The sequence below is a fragment of the Echinops telfairi genome, unplaced genomic scaffold (genome assembly GCF_000313985.2).
Source record: "Echinops telfairi isolate 266 unplaced genomic scaffold, ASM31398v2 ScPeMD7_22;HRSCAF=79, whole genome shotgun sequence".
NCBI lineage: Eukaryota > Metazoa > Chordata > Mammalia > Afrosoricida > Tenrecidae > Echinops > Echinops telfairi.
Window position 1 is genome coordinate 17,832,439 of NW_022103919.1, and position 19,262 is coordinate 17,851,700.

A 19,262-nucleotide genomic window follows, 5' to 3' on the forward strand; every position below is an offset into this window, starting at 1 on the left:
TAGATTAGTATTAAATGACTGGTTTTAAAGCTCAATTGTTTGGCCTTAAATTTATTTAATTCTACTCCTTTGCCCTTTCAAGGCATTATCTATTTCCGAAATATTGGCATTAAGATTCTGGATTTTTATTTGAGCGCTTTGTGTGGTTTATATTTAGTCAGTTTGTTCTTATAGTGGCTTTCTGAATTTTGAATTTTATTTTTTACATTTTCCTAATTTGGTCTCCTACTTTCTTAATCTTTCACTCAATTCATTGAAAGTATCTATCATGCTTTTAAGCATTTCTTCTTCAGAAAGATCTTCTAGCTCTGTGCTTTGATCATTTGTGTGAGCCACTTTGTTTTTTCATGAGAACTGAACTTGTCTTTGGTCCTTGAGACTTTGTAGTGGTGCTGTGATTATATTTAATTGATGGTTGTACATTGTTTTTAGGCAATTACCATCTGTGCCAACCTGACCAATGAACACATGTGGGATTAATTGAAGAGCAGTTTAATTGAAGGGTGGAGACACAAATGGCTCGGCAAGCCTTGCCTGTCTTGTCTTTTGCTCTTTGATGATCAGACGAATGTGTGGCTGCCTTAGCTGGTTCTCTACTTCAACTTGTGAGCTACACTACCTGTGGGACACCCAACCCGTGGACTGTGTCACTGTAGTTTGAGGATCCTTCAAGACCTGCTTTGCCGTACTACTGGTGTATACATCGCTTGAGCTGGGGACTGTGGGACCCTGTCATCAGGCTGACTGTCGGTGACCTGCCTATTTGCTGCCTGTGCCCGGATAGCCTGAATTGCTCTACCGAGGACTTAGCTTGCACCTGACGGTCCTCATGACTTAAAGGAATGTCAGTGTCTTAGCAGTCTCACAGAAGTGAGTTGCACTGAGCCATTTATACTGCTCTATAGACTAATTAGCTGTTGCTATCTTATGTTCTATCTCTATCTATCTATCTATCATCTATCTATCTATCTATCTATCTATCTATCTATCTATCTATCTATCATGTATCTATCTAAAATCATAAGTGTCCTGGTCTTGTTTCTCTAGAAAACCCTATCTAACACACAACCTGTCTCCTGATGGGTGTGACAGAATGAGTGGATGCACACTTCTTTGTCTTCTGTTTCTATAGCAAATTTGAGGGTGGGTCTGGCAGGTGTTGACTGCTATCAATTTTCAGATAGTACAGAAATGGGTAATGGCCCTTAATCAATCAGCAGGGCTATAGGCGGTATAGGTGTGTCTGGGGCAAGTGGACACGGTGGTGTCCCGTCCTATGGGGCAAGAAAATAAAAAATTCAAAAAGTAAGAGCCACAAGAAAATTAAGAGGGGAAAAAAGCACCAAGAACAAGGAGAATTTAATGCCTGAAAGAAAATAAGGAAAGTAAAATAAAAACAAGGGAAGAGAAAAAACAAAGACGGGGAAAAGCAAAGAAAGGAGAAAGCTCTGGGGAACTGGGTATTATTGGTTGGCACATTCAGCCAGCCAAGGAGATCATGGGGTCATAGGAGATGGGTGGATGAAAGGATGGGATCCCTGGTCATAGATGAAGTTTCTGTCTGCCTAGATGTTGTCTACCCTCGAGGTACGTGATCCAGTAGTTGGTGCTGACTCAGACAGTGTCTGAAGTCAGGGTGCTTGCTCCTGGAAGGAATTCTTCTAGATCCCAAGTGCAGCAGCGGGCAGGGTATCTGGTTATGAAAGGAGGTTTTGCCCTTCCAGGGGTGGCCAAAGACTTGGCACTGTGATTTCTTGGTCTGATCATGGGGATTCACACACATCTAGATGTGAGGGTGATGCACTCCGTACATGCTCTGTGAGGATGCAGCTCTGACATCACATAGGGAGTGGGTGTCACTGGCTGCTGGGTGGGTCAGGGTGGGGGCTGGCTACACTTTTGGCCACCAGGAGTGGGGAAAGGGAGGAATTTACCTTTTTCATCACCTGTTCCCAGTGTACCAGGCTACTGCCTTAAAGGTTGCTTGCAAAAGTTCAGGATGGCCACACCCACCACATCAAGCTCTCTCTCCACTTTTATTCAGCTTCTTCCTCTTGCCAGTGGTCACCTTCCCTATCTGTAGCACAGAGGTGCAGGGTTCCAGGGTCATCATCCATACTTATTTTACCTCATTTGTTGTAGAGCAGTGGTTCTCAACCTGTGGGTCGTGACCCCTTTGGGCGTCGAGTGACCCATTCACAGGGGTCACCCATTTCATTACCGTAGCAAAATTACCGTGATGAAGTAGCAATGAAAATAATTTTATGGTTGGGGGGTAAATACAACATGAGGAACTGTATTAAAGGGTCGCGGCATTAGGAAGGTTGAGAACCACTGTTGCAGAGTCTGTGTAGCAAGAATGCTCGGTTTGCAATCTTGCCAGAAGTCTAGAATTGAATTCCTGACTTGCTTCCATGGGTGTTGATTATGCAGGTAAGTGAAATGACATCACCGACAGCTGCAATCTTTTCTGTTTATCATGATGTTGCCCAATGGTCCGGTTGTGAGGGTTTCTGTTTTATGTTAAGTTGTAATCCATACTTAAGTGTATCCGTACCTTGATCTTCATCAGAAAGTACAAGTCGGTGTCATCTGCATATCAGATTGTTAGTGAGTTTTCTTCCAGTTTTCATGGTGGATTTTTCTTCACATAATCCAACAGATGGAATGCGGTGAAAGGATTACAACAAGAATTGAACAATTTTATTCCAAGGGCTCTGAAAAACAGTCTTCCCAGGCGTTTTGGGATGGAAAAATATCCTGAAAACTAAATTTCAAAAGTAAGGGCTGGACTGCTAGTTGGGAATTCTTGATGGCATTACCAGTCACAGACTTTGCCTTAATGATGGTTTAAAATTCTCACCTTAGTACGCATTTTCAAGAAAACCACGTGTCGCCATTACACCATGCCACAAAATTCCTAGAGAAAGAACGTTTTGCTGGCATCAAAAGCCCAAGTTTTCTAAAGGCATAAAGGGCACCTTTCCCCCCATGGAGCTGATCTTTCAGGACAAGTTTTTGAATGGAGAAAACTCCAACTGAGCACAGCACGAATCTCTTCGCTGTAATGTGCTCCTTAGTAAACCAGGGCAATCCATGAGAACTCTCTTTACTAACGAGAACACTACCTCAGCCAAGGATGCCGCTGCTGTTAGGTGCTGGCGAGTGGCGGACTCCGAGTGATGGACGCCGATGGACTAGAGTGAAGCCCTGCTGGTCCTGTGCTAGTCCCACGGTTGTTATGTTTGAGCCCATGGTCGCAGCCACTATGTCAATCCATTTTGTTGAGTGGCTCTTTTTTGCTTCCCCTTTACCAAGCATGACGTCCTTTTTCAGAGATCATCTCTCCCAATAATATGTCCAAAGTATATGAGACAAAGTCTTGCCACCCTCGCTTCTAAGGGGCATTCTGGCTGTACTTCTTCCAGACACCTCTGTTCTGTTGGCAGTACATGGTACTTTCAATGGTCTTCACCAGCACCACAATTCAAACTAATTAGTTCTTCTTCGGTCTTCCTTATTCAATGTCCAACTTATATACATGGGGTCATTGAGAGTAGCATGGCTTGGGTCAAGTGCACCTTAGTCCTCAAAATAACACCGTTACTTTCAACACTTTAAAGAGGTCTGTGCTGCAGAATGACCCAGTGCAACGTATCCTTTGATCTCTTGCCTGCTGCTTCCATGAGCGCTGATTGTGGATCCAAGCAAGACGAAGTCCTCACTACAGTCTTTTCTCCATTTATCAGACAAAGGTCAGAGTTCTTTTTTCAGACCTTACTGGGCAGCTATTTACAATTTGAAGTTGATTATAATTTAAATAAGGACATTTTAAATGTAAATGTAATAAGTACTATCAATATGGTAGCATCGTGGGCTACTCAATGAGCTGCTAACTGGAAAATCAGCAGCAGTTTGAACCTACCATCGGCTCCATGGGAGAAAGATGGGGCTGCCTGCTCGTGTGAAGACCCCAAAGAGCAGTCATAGTCTTGTCTCATGTGGTTGCCATGAGCCAGAATCACCTTGTGGCAGTGGGTTTTAGGTTTGGTTAGCAATATGTGCATTTCCACTATGGGAAACTGACATTTTAGATTGTAGACAGAAAGAAGATGTTTACAAACTATTAAGTCTACTCTGGACAATGCATGTAACGATGAAAAGATTTTTCAATATCCCTTATAATAAAACAAATCATCCCAAAAGGGATTTAGGGGCTTCAAGAGAAGTAAAACTCAGGAATGAATACTGTAATACAAAATTGTGGCCCCAAATACTGTATCTTTAACCAGCAAGATCACTGGGGCATCATTACACAACATTCGCTGTTTTTTGCAAAACTAGCTTCTGTTAGGGAGCTGGAGGCAGAAGTAAGGGTTGTCCTTCTATCTGCCAAAGGCTCCTCCCCTGTACAGGAAGTTGGAAGCCGCTTAAGGTTGGAGGACTGGCTTACATTCAAGCTCCCAGCCAGGAAGGGGTGGTACACCTAGGTGGGACCCCCATCCAGGCCAGGTGGGCTTAATTCAGCCAATGGGGCTAACCAGTATTGTCGACCACGCCTCCCAAGGGGGGGAGGGTGGAAAAGCCAGAAGTTTTCTCTGGTGCAGGCTCCCTCCTAGCGGGTGCCACACAGTTCAGCTACCACAGACTGTCTGGCTTGTGTTCCATTTACTGTAATGCCAGAAACTGCTTGTAACCTTTATAAAACTCACTTGGATCACAAAACAGGCTTCTGCATGAATTTTTGCTCACGTGAAGCCAAGGACTGAGGTATTTCCCACCTGGGGAAACCTAACATTTCCATGCCCAAATCGACATTACATACATTCTGAATGACAGTTTAAGAACAGTAAATATGATTCTTTTAAATATTGCAAGTTTCAAATGTTTTCTGACAAAACTTCCTAAATACATGGGTCTAAGCAAAGGTTTCCAAAATGAAGACGAGTGAGTGATCCAGCAAGAAATTGCATTTAGAAAGTTCTTTGAGAAAAAGAAATCCATCAATAAAGTAATACAAATTTACATAATTTCTCATATGTACATTTTAAGTTCCCTAAACTTAAAAATTGACTGAAGACTACTTCCCTCCCTGTTGTCATCTTCCGTCAAAAGATTCTATGTAGGTGAGAATTCCTTTGACCCAATTTAAGATCTGATTTTACCAAACAAACGTTTTCATCACATGTAGATATTGTTTACTATTGGGTTTGAATCATTTGGGGGAAATAGGGGTTATGTGGTAGGGACGGTAAAAAGAAAAAGTAATATTTGACCCCCTACTATAAGCTACGTGTGTATGCATTCTAGAGGCAAGAGTGTTACTGGAAGGGCAGTGGGAACTGGGAAGACGGCAGGAAAAAGGACAAGTTCAGACTGCACTTACCAACGACAACAGCAGGTATCTGGCTCTAAAAATCCCTAGCTAATCATATACAATGAAGCCATTTCTCTCATTGAGTGGAATTAAAATGAGACCCCCAAAAACACAGTTACCAGGACAGATCAATTAACGCTACATATGCTGGAAATACGTAGAGATAAATAAACGTATAATATCACTAGTGTTAATTTTTACATGTTTCTAACCAAAGATCTCGCTTTGGAAGAAAATAGGAATGTACACCAAGCACACCTTATTTGTTATAAATTGAGAGGTTGTTTAATTACCAATTAAGTGGTTTTAAACCCTTTTTAATTTTAAGAAGAGCAGCAATATACATTACAATATTTGGGAACACTTTATTTTTATATGGGTTAACATTCTGCTAATATTTTATTTCAATTTTTTTGAAACTGAAAACAAAGGGAAGTTGAGGGTAATTTGAAAGCTATTTTTAATCAATATCTGAGCCTTGCAGTATCTCATTAAGCAGTCCTTTTTTCCCCATTATTTATTTATTTTTTGCAAATAAAATCAGTTTGACCAAAATCCAGCACAAACAGCTTTTCTTTTCTTTTTTTATACCAATTTCTACCTTATGACAACTAAAACTAATATTCAAGTGGCAGTATAAATTTTTAAATTACAGTTCATACACCTTGACAACCAAGAGTCTGAAGTACAAAAAGTAAATTGCCCTTTAGTTGAATTACCTCTTTAAAAAATATTAGACCTGCTGGTTACCCTACCAAATGAAAACAACAACAAAAAAAGTTTAAGGTGTTCTTCAAATACCTTCTGGAAACATCATCTGTTAAATACACAGCATACGCAGGTCCCTAGGAAGACCCCCACCCCCACCCCGTTTACCTGTTCCTGACATTCAATAGAGCTCTCTATACTGAAATGTTTAAAACAAAAAAAAAGACCTTTTGAGGGGATTTGCTTTGTTTTTGAATGTGTGCGTTCTCTGCCTTTGTTTAATTAAGAGCACGAACTTCTGAATTTAAACTGTGTAAGGCATGGCAGGAACCCCGATTTACGAATAAGGACTTGTCTGAGGGCTGAACCGCTGCTGGACCTTCTGCAAACGGGAAAAATCAGCTGTAAGCGGGTACTGCAATGAGGTGAGTGAGTCATGAAGCGGCTACCAGCCCCGGTATGCTGAAGAGAGATGCTTGTGTTTTTCTTGCGTTTGCTTCTGAATAAGACATGCCAAGTCACCCTAAAATGTGCCACAGGCCTGTGTTACCTAGTGCGTCAACAGGAGAAGCCCGGTGGCACACCCTTATAACACTTGCAATCACAATAGAATATAAAGCATGAGTAAACTTCATTTTCCCTTCCCACCCCTAGCCCTTCAATAAAACCCCAAAGGAACAAAAAAGAGAACCCTTTAGCTTCGATTGACTAGTGTGGATAAAAGTGGGTTTCTCTGAGTCACTGTGGCAAGGGTGATCAATTTTTTCCTTTCTCAAGAGAAGGGATCTTGTCATGCACCCTAAAGTGAACCGTGAAGCCACAAATCTTGGTTCTGCATAGCAAATTCCATTCTAGCTTCTTAAAGACAAATAGAACAAGCTTTTCCTGTTTGCTCAGCTGCTTTGAGCTTTGAGATCAGGTTTAATCAACTATATCTACTATAGCTCTATTAAATAGAATATCATGATTCCCTAAAACTGTAACACTTATGATCTCATGATGAGGTTTTTGCTATACACACTGTAAGCCTTCAAATGTTGTTGTTTACTTTTTTTTTTTTTGCTGCACCAAATGTAAGATTGCCCTTTCAGGCGAAGCAGTGGTCTCTAGCTTTAAAACGTTTCCTTAGTGGATCACAATAGCTTCTAAAACTGCCTTTCTAATAAAGGTCATCAGAGAGGTAATACTAAACTGTGCATTTGCCAAATAAGAATATGAATTGTATAAAAGCTCATATTCCAATCCTAGGTCAAATGGCAAAAGTTCTACAAAGTTGGTTCCCATGTTTGTATAAAAACTCCAACTGATTTTATGTCTTTTGCTATGAAATTACCTTTGGGTCTCATAACCAGTATACCTCTACTCAGGAATGTGCAAATGATTTTATACAGCACGATGCTAGTACCGCTCTGTAGGATTATAAGGTTTTGTTTGTTTGTTTTCTTCTTTACTAAATGGAAAAAAATATCCCTAGTCAGAAAAAAACTGACAAATTTACACTGTCCTCTCTTAAAAAAGTAAATAAAATAACATTATTCAAAATGTGAATTAGCTATAAGACATACAATTACATAGATACATATCAACACAGCACATTCAGTCTGCCAAAAAAATTAATGATTACAAAGCCAGTATGAATGTTGCAATATCCAGACAGAGAGATGTATGTACAATGATTAGAGCACTATACCTACAGACAGTCTGCTTGCTACTTAAATCACAGGTGGTTTCTGAGGAAGGAAAAGAGAAGGAGCCCATGTTTTGGGAGAGGAAAGAATGAGAATATTCGTTACTACCCAGTAACTTTGGTCTCATCCAGTAAGCCATCAACTCTCTCCCTCCCTTTTGTTGTTTCAAAAGGAGGAATCATAGGGAAGCGCACTCTACTGTCAAATAGCAGTGACGTTAAACTGAGGCCCAAAGCAGGGCCTGTTTCTATCTTCTCAGCAGCTTTCAAACATCATGTTTTGAATCAAGTTGCCGGACAGAAGCTCACTAATATACATACTGTTGTGTTTTTGTTGTTGTTGCTGGGTTTGCCCTTTTTCTTTTGGCATTGTTGAAATTTGCAGCTAGGGCTCCAACAATCTCCCCTAGTAGGTTCAGTTACATCAATACATGCTCTAGAGAACATTAAGAGGCTACTTCCTGAACTGAGTCCACACATCTTCAGTAAGTTCAGTTTACCCAGCCACCATTTCAAGAAGATCCCAGAGGTGGGAAATTATCATCAATAATTTCAGGGAGTTTGCAAATTAAAGGTGTCAGAATAATATTAAAAACCAATTTCTTGGCAGGTTTGCTCTCCTGGAGACAGAGGGAGAGGGTAAAACTGGCTTGAAATAGAGACGCAAGCAGATGTCATGTTGCACCACACAGCACACTATTCCACAAAGCCGTTTTGGACACCTGGACATGGACGCTAAGTGACGTGATTATAAGGGGAGCAAAGAAAAGAATGGACCATGAGACTCAAATGTACACTTGCCAATTGTTTGGCAGCTGCTTGTCAGGTGCCTTCTCAGCCCGTTGTTCTTTCTCTCTTACATTTTCATTATTTTTTTTATTATGCTTTATGCTATTTAAAAAAAATAAAAAGCCAGCTTTGGAAGCACACATCTATAATAAAAGTTATTTTAACATTGTGGCCCAAACACTAAGGAGGGAAAAAAGAGGAAAAACAGGAGCAGGGTTCCTTGAGTAGGAAACAAAGAGGAAACTGCTAGAAGGTTTTGGGAAGTGTAGTGTCTCTTGGCGTGTTTTTTGGCATCTGTGATTTAAAGAAAGAATGGGGCGGTGGTGGTGGTTGAGGAGGAGGAGAAAAAGCAAGGAAGGAGGAAGAAAGGAGAACGGCATCTTACCAGAAAGAAATCTTTCTGTGGCCTTTGCCTTTGCCCTGCTGACTCCTGTGCCCGTCACTGAGTAACTGAGTTATGGCTGAAGATAAAAATCCCAAAGAAGTGATAAATAGCCGTTAATCTGCGCATCCACCATCACCATCTATTCCAAAGCGGGACAAGACAATTATTTTTAAAAATGTCTACACCTATATCTGGAGAAATACATTTAAAACCATGACAATACTTATAGTCCTCCAGCAAAAACTGCATGCTTAAATTAATTAAGCTGATGTATCATGGCTTAACGTGAATGGCATCATCTTGACAGTATCATTCAGAGTAAAACCCAACCAAGAATGGAACTAGGAAAAAGTCCGTAGTAATCTGGGCAAAATCAAGAGGGAGACATGTGCTAGGAAAAAGGGAAATCGGCTTTGTTTGGCTCAATAGAAAAGAAAAATGAGAGCGAGACAAAGAGAGAGAGAGAGAGAGAGAGAGAGAGAGAGAGAGAACTCTTATTTCTGTGAGTGCATGACTGAGAATTGAAAATACATCTAGTCACAAGGTTTTGCCTGAAAAAAAGAGAGAGAGGAAAGGTGCTGGGACTGTTCTTCAGCATCCTCTGTTTAATCTCTGTATAGTTTAAATAAAATCATAATATTTACTACAAACTCTGTGGACACGCTCACACAGAGACCAGGACAGCAATAAATTAGTACTATGCAAATTGTTTTCCACAGAAGTACAGTCCCTCTTGTATGTCTTCACAGCCCCCCAGGGAGGGGGAGGGCGGGCGTCTCGGAGGCACGGTTAGACCAGATTGTACTCTTTCAGATTCAGCTGGAGGATGGTGTCCTTGACGGCCGCGAAGACAAAGCGGATGTTCTCGGTGTCGGTGGCGCACGTGAAGTGGGAGTAGATTATTTTGTCACTGTCTGGGTTCAGGTCCACGAACATCTTCAGGATGAATTCTCGAGCTGCCTGGGCATCTCTCTGGGGTCCTGTTAGCCAAGGAAGGAGAGGGACTATGGGTTAGTTGGTCTGGTTTTCATTTCTTCCTCATTTCCTGCATTGAAATGATCTGTTATAATAATTCCCCCAATGCTACAATGTGCAATCTTTCCTCTTTATGCAATCTTTCCTCTTTATCATTTCACATGCATTGTATTGTTTTCTGTATTCTTTTGGATCGAGGCTTTTCTGTTTTGCTATTGTTCTTGACTTTTGGAGTGGCGGGGGGGTGTTGGATTTTCTTTATATGAAATCCAGATAGGTAAATAGATAAATGTGTTAGACAGGGTTCTCTAGAGAAACAAAACCAGATTACTAGTAATTTTATATATATATATTTATATTTATAAAGATAGATAAATACATAACACAAGAAATGAACTGTTAAATTATAAAGCAGTACAAATGGCTCAGTGCAACTCACTCTCGTGAGAGAGTTGTGAGACACTGGCAGTCCTTTGAGTCTTGAGGGTTGCCAGATCTTCTGTAGAGAGAGCTAGGCTATATAAGCACAGCAGCAAATAGCAAGGCAGGTCACGAACTGTCAGCCAGGTCACCAACTGCCAGTCCCCAGCTCCAGAGATGTAAACTTCAATCATGTGGTCTTAAAGGGACCTCAACTTACAGCGACAAAGTCCACAGGCTAGACGTCCCACAGGTAGTGTAGCCTCTAAATTGAGGCACAGAACAAGCAAGGCAGCCACACACTGGTCCGATGACCAAAGAGCAAGAGCCAAGAAAGGCGAGACTCACCGAACCATTTATCTCTCCACCCTTCAATTAATCCCACTTGTGTTTATTGGCCAGGCTGGCACAATAAACTATCTCAGTAAAGTTATAGTGATAGTAAGTAGAATAATAGTTTCTTAGAGTTATGGCAGGGAAAGTTGGGGGGAAATGGGGTGCTAATAACAATGAGCACAAAATTAAGAAAATATACTAAAATTGTGATGATTATTGCACAACCACTGTAAACTATATGCTACTAGAACTTTTAAAAATTAGAGATAAAAGTCTTCAAAATGTTTATTTATAACAGTCATCTGCAGCCTCACATTTGCAGATTACTGGTGTTCCCGAGAACACTATAATTAGACAATATTGAATTCACTATAAGTGATAACAAAACAGGTGCCTTATATTTTATTTTACATTGATTGAGGGTCTCCTATGTGCCTGGCTCTGTCCTCGATACTTTGAAAAAAGAATGCGAGATATTTATCGAAATGAATTAATGCAAACTCACTTTACTTGGATAAAAATTATTAATTTTAAATGTATTGCTTTACAGGAGTAACAACTTCACCATAAGTCAAGGACTAAACATCTACCTTGATTCAGTCTTTATGTTGTTAGACGTGCTCTATGAGGGGGCTTCAAAAAGTCCGTGGACGATTCTATTATCTTTTTACGCCATTTTTCTAAGATTTTTTTGAGCCTCCTCACACATTTGTGTTTCCCCCTACTGGTTCGTTAGTTCTGAACTCCCAGGAGCCAGAACTTGTGTTTTGTCTGTCACGAATCATGTGATCTATTGGCTGGAGTTGGATCTTGGTGAGCCACTCCTAGCCACGCACCCTGACTTCCACCTCACGCACTTTACTGCAAATTGGGGATTATCCTTATGCATATCCAATTTTTCCAGAAGTTGGGAGGAGAAAGACATGAAAATAACAATTACTTAAAGTCAAGGAATTGAAAAGAATGTTTGCAAATAACTTTTGCGCCAGAAGAGAAATCCATATTGATGATTAAGAAATATGCACCCCATCCCCTAAAATAGGAAAAGGCTGTCAGCATAGTGAATGAAAGGTGCCGCAATATATATATATAATCTGTATAATGATTCAATGCCACACTGCTAACTCATTCTATGTACCCACTGCCACTGAGTCACTTCCAACTCAAAGGGACTAGATACAGGACTTCCGAGGTTATGAATCGTTACAAGAGCAGGTAGCCTCATCTTTCTTCCATGGAGCGGCTGGTGGGTTTGATCTGATGATCTTGCAGCTAGCAGTCCAATGCTTTCCCGACGGTGTCAAGTAATAAAAATAAAAATTTAAACCAGAGAGATGTTAGCGCTAAGGAGCTTCTCATTTTTTTTTTTTTGTAAAATAACTTTATATTCCTGTTTATGTGTGATCTGCATTTTACCCTGTTTGGGAAAGAAGTGGCTATTTTTTTCCATTTTATTCGAGTTCACTGAAAAGTGCTTGGAATATTCTAAGTTTCTAAGGACAAATGATGCTACTTAAATAAGAACTACAAATAAATCAGTATACTCATGATAATAAGAAGATTCCACAGCTTCTGTGCACAATTTTGCAAATTTCCCTTCTACAAGAGAAATACAGCAATGGCACTCATTATGATTAAGAATATGGAAGTGTGAAATTTCCAATGCTGTAAACATGTTGACTATACAAACATCGGTGCAGAGTGGCCCTTGTTATTTCCAGCCGTTTCCTCTGACAAAGGCTTTGAGTCTCTTGATGTGACAGCCAGGTTTGCTTCGTGAAGAACAAAAGCAATGTCTCTAACATTTTTTTTTTTTAGCAGACCAGTTTCCTATATGCATTATGTATCTCCTGGGGAGACTCACAGGCAAAACAAACTGAAACACCAAGGCACCCACAGTGGGAACATTAAAAGAAATGACTGTAGTGAGAGGGAATCTGGACCAAGGAAGTGTGTAAAAGGAAAAGGCAGTTGTTGTAGAGAGAAAAACAGCACCCTACATACCTATCAGAGGGAAAAAAAAATCTTTTATTGCATAAAACTCTACCAACCTGTAATGAGGGTATGTCTTGTGCTGCTGCTTTTGGCGTCACAGTGGGTTTAACTCTGTGGGGTGGACTATGCTGTATCTGCTCTGTGCCCTCTCTTGGGTAACCATGTTATGAAAACATGCTGGTCTAACCATCAGATGGTAAGTACAGTGTGGCTATTTTGCATCCCTGGATTCTCCCCAAACTGAGAAAATTAAAGAGATTCCCCACATGGAACAACATATCAACCTGTGTGATCACGGGGTGTCGAAGGGATCACTGAAGACAAATGGGTACATAAGCAAATGTGGCAAAGAAAGCTGATGGTGCCCGGCTATCAAAAAGTATAGTGTCTGGGGTCTTAAAGGCTTGAAGGTAATCAAGCGGCCATCAAGCTCAGAAGCAACAAAGCCCACATGGAAGAAGCACACCAGCCTATGCAACCACGAGGTGTCGAAGGGATCAGGTGTAAGGCATCATCAGAACAAAAAATCTTACCATAGTGAATGATGGGGGGAGTGCAGAGTGGAGATCCAAAGCCCATTAGTAGGCCACTGGAGATCCCCTTGCAGAGGGGTCTCGGGGAGGAGATGAGCCAGTCAGGGTACAATGTAGCGATGATGAGAAATACAACTTTCCTCTAGTTCCTAAATGTTTCCTCCCCGCTCCCACTACCATGACTCGAATTCTATCTTGCAGGACTGGCTAGACCAGAGGAGGTACACTGGTATAGATGGGAACTGGAAATACAGGGAATCCGGGACGGATGAGCTCTATAGGACCAGTGGTGTGAGTGGCGAAACAGGGAGGGTAAAGGGAGAATGGGTAGGAAAGAGGGAACCGATGACATGGAACCGTGTGTGACCTCCTCCCTGGGGGACAGACAACCGAAAAGTGGATGAAGGGAGACGTCGGACAGGGCAAGATATGACAAAATACCCATTTATAAACTATCAGGGGCTCATGCAGGAGGGGGGGAGCGGGGAGGGAGGGGAAAAATGAGGACCTAATGTCGGGGGTTTCAATGGAGAGAAAATGTTTTGAGAAACGATGTACAAATGCGCTTTACACAATTGATGTGTGTATGGATTGGGATAACAGTTGTATTAGCCCCTAATAAAATGTTAAAAAAAAAAAGAAAAGAAAATTAAAGAGATTCACGTTACATGCATGAGAGGCTCTGGTAAGTACCGAAGACTCAACCAGATGCGGTGTCCATTTAGTGACGCAGGTCCTGTGTTCTTTAAATACAGGTGAGCACCCAAACAGGCAGTTAACTTTCGTCCAGAATTTCCTCAGAAATAATGAGAAATTCCGTCTCAGGCATTTGTGACTTGGCTCCAGGTGTACAGCAAATAACCAAAGAGGAAAAGCGACAACACTGCTTAGACTCGCAAAGGATTTGTTGTTAAAGGACCAGCAGAGCAAAAGGAAAGTGTATTTAATTAGCAGGTGGCAAACACCTGGCTGACCAGCAAAGCGTACTATTTCTAACACTCGAGGCCATCGCCCAGTGCTGTTACTTCCACTTCTCCAAGTTTCAGGGTCTTCTGCATAGGTGAGCAGGGACCGTCTGTCCTTATACAAGTCGGGTGTCCCAGCACTGTACAAGTCCACATGAGAAGAACAGATGAGTCAAACTCGATCCCTGATAGGTTTGCATCTCAGAAAGCTATGCCGTCAAGTGTAATCTTAGATTTTTTTTTTTTTTTGTAATCTTAGATTTTAACTAGCTTTTTTGAGAGCTCTTAGAAATATAAAATTACTGAGGATGTCCGTGCTGGGTAGCATACGTTGGCAATGCCGGACAGACCAGTCTGCTCTTTCGTGGCTGCACATGCCTTCATAGGTGGTGTGTATTTGGGGTTTGTGTGCTTCTAATATGTCAGGTGTGAGTACCCCCACTTCGTGACCATTTGCTGTATGGCAGTTTGCTTTTGCGAAAGACCTCCGTTAGCACCAGTTTTGCTCTAGCTGAAAGAAAATCTGAAGAGGAGCTTTGCTTCTATGAGAAAAGGTGAGAAGTGAAATCAGCATATGGTGGTCGTCGCTATGAAAGGTGCAGAGTGCAGGCTGAGCGGTGCCAGGGAGCCACACAGCATGCAGCGGCCCCAGCTCTGAACTGTGTCAGTGACCATGTTACCGTTGTTTCGGGTTTTATGTGTTATTTGGTAGGCCATTTTTAGGGTCTGGGGGAAAATGTTTAAATTGCACATATAAATAGGTGGTAATTGCTTCTTCACGCCATTTCAGCTTCCGAAGGCTTCATAGGAATGCACTACTTTCGGATAACAGGGGAAATATTCTGTCAAGTGCTTATATGCTGGCATATATTTGAGCTGGCCCCAACACATGACAACTCCATGTGTTACACGATAGAATTGGTCCAAAGGAGTGGGTTATATGTTGGGCTGCTACTGCCAGGTCAGCAATTCAAAACCACCAGCCGCTCTGAGGGAGAAAGATGCGGTTTTCTACACCTGTAAAGAGTTATAGTCTTGGAAACCCACACGGCAGGTCTAGCCTGTCCTCTAGGGTCATTATGAATTGGGACTGGCATGATGGCAGTGAGAAGCTGCACTCACCCCCTTGGAAGCCCTGGGGAGCAGCATAGCTCTGCTCTGACAACATGCGGTTGCCAAGAGTTGAGGGCAGCTAACAGTAGATCATCAGGCCTTTGAACTGCTAAGTGGGTTCAAGCCACCAACCTTTTTGTAGCTGCTTGGTCTTCCAGGCTCTTAAGTCTGTGTTACTTGTAAAGAAACTATGTCACCTGGTCCAAGGTGTTAGCACATTTATCTTTTAGCCCCTATACTCTTTAAAGCAGGGTCTAGCCAACATTCCCTCTAAAGAGCCAGAGAGTAAATGATCTCAGGCTTTACAAGCCATATGGTCTCTCTCACAATTATTCACCTCTGCAGTTGTAGACAGAGTGTTGTAAAGCATAGGTGTGCCTATATTCCAAAAAAACGATTTTTGAAATAGGCCTATTGCCGTAGTTGGCTAACTTTAATCTAGACTCAAGGAGCCGGGGCTCCACAAAGGTTAACTAAAGTCACAAAGGACTTAGCTGCTAACTGTAAGGTTGGTGGTTTGAACCCACTAGCTATTATGCCGTACAACAATCTGTTCCTGTAAAGATTACAGCCTAGGACATACTATGGAGCAGTTCAACCCTGTCCCTTGAGGCTGCTGTGACTTGGAAGCACAGTGGTGGAAGGGGTGGGAAATGGTTCACCCTGCAACCTAAGCTCTCACAGGGTAGGGGCTATGGCTGTTTCATTCGTTTTAGGTAAACTGAGTGTGGATGTATTTCATCACCAGTAAAATAAGCATTACTCAGCGTGGGCTGTGTCCAGTTCTTTGGGATTTCAGAGTTTGGATGGGGATTTGTCTTTAAGAACCCAGTCAATGCAAAGCCTTATGAGTAATGAAGTGGGTGCGTCGTATTTTAAATGCTGCAGGAAAAACTTCGAAGGATAGATCCTCCTCAGAGGGATGACGGAATGTCATCGGGGCGTGAAGCATGAAAGAAAGCACATATTTCCTGAATGACGGGCACCGGGCTATAAATGTCACACATGTCATGCTATCTGCCACAAACAGTCTTCTGAATCTGCAGAAGTCCTGTGACTTCGTTATGGTCCGACAGATAGTGTGTGTCATACGTGGGTTATGAACCTGGGTAGATGGCTTCTGAGTCTGGGATCTTGATGACAAAACTGGGCTTTCTTCCCCCAAATACAGTCAGACTATCACCAAATGAAAGGAGGTTATCAAAGAGGAACATAGTAATTGATGTTTGATTGACCCAAACTACCTCATCTTGTTGCTTCCTCTGATACGGCTGTTTCACAAGTTATCAGAAGGTGTTTTCTTGACTTTTCAGCTTTTTCTTTTTTTACCTTTTATTTCCTTTTATTTTATTTTATTTTTAAACATTTTATTAGGGGCTCATACAATTGTTATCGCAAGCCATACTTTTCAGCTTTTTCATGAAATGAAATGCTTTGTGATTAAAGGACAGAACAAACTTGAATCGGTAAGCCATCAATCACAACATGTAGGCTTCTGAGAGCACAGGCAGCCTCGATACTGCTAGATGTAGTTGAGTTGATTCCACCTCACGAGGGCCCATGTTGCCATTGTTGGCACGTGTCCCGGAGGCAGTTCCAACCCACAGCAATGCCACAAACAGAACAACACACTGTCTGGTTCTGCACCCCCTCACCGTATTGTTCTAGGTTTGTGCCCACTGTTCCAGCCCATCTCATCGAGGGTCTTCTGTTCCTTGTGTATCTGCACTGTGTCGGGAGGAGAGTGCCCACCCCCGCAGGGCTTCTCCGCAGTGCGCTGACTTACCATCATATTCCGGGAAGTAGTCAACTAGGTGGGAATACATGATTTTCTCCTCTAGCAGGTCTTTTTTGTTTAAGAACAGGATGACGGAGGAGTTCTGGAACCAGGGATATGTAATAATTGTCCTAAAGAGTGCTTTGCTTTCTTCCATTCGGTTCTGAAAAGAAAAACAAACCACAAGACAGAAAAAGGAGTGAATGAGGAGATTACTCAGTCTGTGAAGAAGTGTACACATCTCTTGTACGCATCCAATTTTTGTAGTCCATGGGTGGAGTTGATCGTGAATTATATGCAAATGATTAATGATCCTTATTGGCTGTTTCCATTGTGCAAACTCTCAGGATAGAATGCAGAAAAGAATAATAATAATAAATAGATATGCTGAAATAACTCTTAAGGCTGCAAGAAAAAGCAAACAAAGTCCGAAGCCTGGAGAATTGTGCTATATCTGGCACATTGATTGTCCCACATTTTAACCTCTTTATGATTAAAGAGTTAAGAGCAGAATTAAAGACTAGGTAGGTTTCATTCTGTCTCTTAAACTGTATTTATTTGAGGCTACATGGTTAATTCTATTTTAACCTAAATCTAAAGAGAGTTACTTAATTCTTTGTCCAAAGCACATCTAGATTTCTATAATTATTGCCACTTACTATGTAAGTATAAGTCAATTATTCAATCCTGTGCTAAGCAAAAGTATGGAAAAACTTTTTTATGTCATACATTTCCGGTCTCTGAGAGCACAGTTTACCTCCATGACCCACTCTAATTTTCATACAGAATTGTGGTGATGTGTACTCGCTACCTGGAGAGACACATCAGCAGCACTCACGTGCATTGTTACCTGAGGCCATCCCCTGAACCTACACTGGTAACAGAAAACCTAAAAGGGCTCACCAGGAAACTCACCAGCTTGCTCTTACAAATGAAGACGCCAATCAAGGCCATTCATGACTCAAAGCATTTTTCTCAAAAACATTGTACTCATCTGCCCATCGCTCATCATCTTCTATCTTCTAGTCCATATCTCCTTATCAGCTCCTCATCCCGTCCAAACCATTCCCACCCTTACGTCCTACCATGTAACATATTATGGGAGTCTACTTTCCCAGAAGGCATGGTGCATGGGCGTGCTTCTTCCAGCACAGAAAGCAAGCTCTGAGCAATGGAAATAGCTACACGGGATTGAGCCCTTCTCCACTGCTCTGGCTGAAGGGTTAGTAACAACCTGTGATGTGCAGATGACACACGTTGCTTGCTGAAAGGGAGAAGCACTTGAAGCACTTGCTGATGAAGACCAAGAATTGCAACCTCCAGACCAAAATCTTCACAACTAGACCCATAGGTAACAACTTCATGATAAATGGGGGAAAGGTTGAAGCTGCCAAGGATTTTGGCTTGCTGGGATCCACAATCAATGCTCATGGAAGCAGCAGCAAAGGGAGAAAAAGATGGAAGTTTTTCTGTTTTATTTGGCTATTACCATTATCATTATTATTTTTGGTATATGCTTCTTTATATGAACTCCACAATGGCTAGGAGGCAGTAACTGGATTAATCGTTTCTTAGGGCTGTGGAAGAGGAGGTTTGTGGGAAATAGGGAGCTAATAAAAATGAGTACAAGAATGGAGAAGATGTTCTGAAAATGATGGTGATGCTTAATGCACAACTCTTTTGAATGTTTAAACCACTGAATTGGAAGATGCTAATTCTATATCAATAAAATGATTATGATTTTGAAAAATTGTTGTGCTATATAAAGGCTTGCCATTTTAACCATATTTAAGTATATGATTCAGGATTATAAAATGTATTCACAACGCTGTCTAATAATTAATCATTATGCTTCCAAAAGTTTTTTATCATCCCATACAGACACTCAGTACCCTTCAACAATAACTAATGCCTTGTATTTCAAAAGTTAGTTTGGGCTGGAGTTTTCTTTTTATTATACAAAATTAATTCAGTTGATAGACCTCGACACATTCACTCATAAATGTGAATGCATGAATGGTGGTCGAGGGATGACTATTATGATCCTGGGTACAAGCTATATCTTCAACTCAGATTTTCCATTCCTGATGTAAAACATTCCCTGTGTCCCATAGGGCAGAGTTACGAAGGCCAAACACTCCAAGTGAAGGCAGTCTTTGATATCCTGATAATTTCTTGTTTTTTTTCTTCTGGAAGGAGACA

General features: G+C 41.4%; 1 protein-coding gene across 1 annotated transcript in view; it reads right to left on the minus strand.

The window, feature by feature from the left end:
- Positions 1-5,678: 5,678 nt before the first annotated feature.
- The window catches only part of LOC101637893 (guanine nucleotide-binding protein G(q) subunit alpha), a 249,891-nt gene continuing 236,307 nt past the window's right edge, over positions 5,679-19,262 (minus strand). The window contains exons 5-6 of the mRNA XM_004713824.4: positions 17,070-17,223; positions 5,679-9,926 (exon numbers count right to left, since the gene is read on the minus strand). Coding sequence (XP_004713881.1) covers positions 9,736-9,926; positions 17,070-17,223 — 345 coding nt within the window. The 3' untranslated portion in view covers positions 5,679-9,735. The remainder of the gene's footprint in view (positions 9,927-17,069; positions 17,224-19,262) is intronic.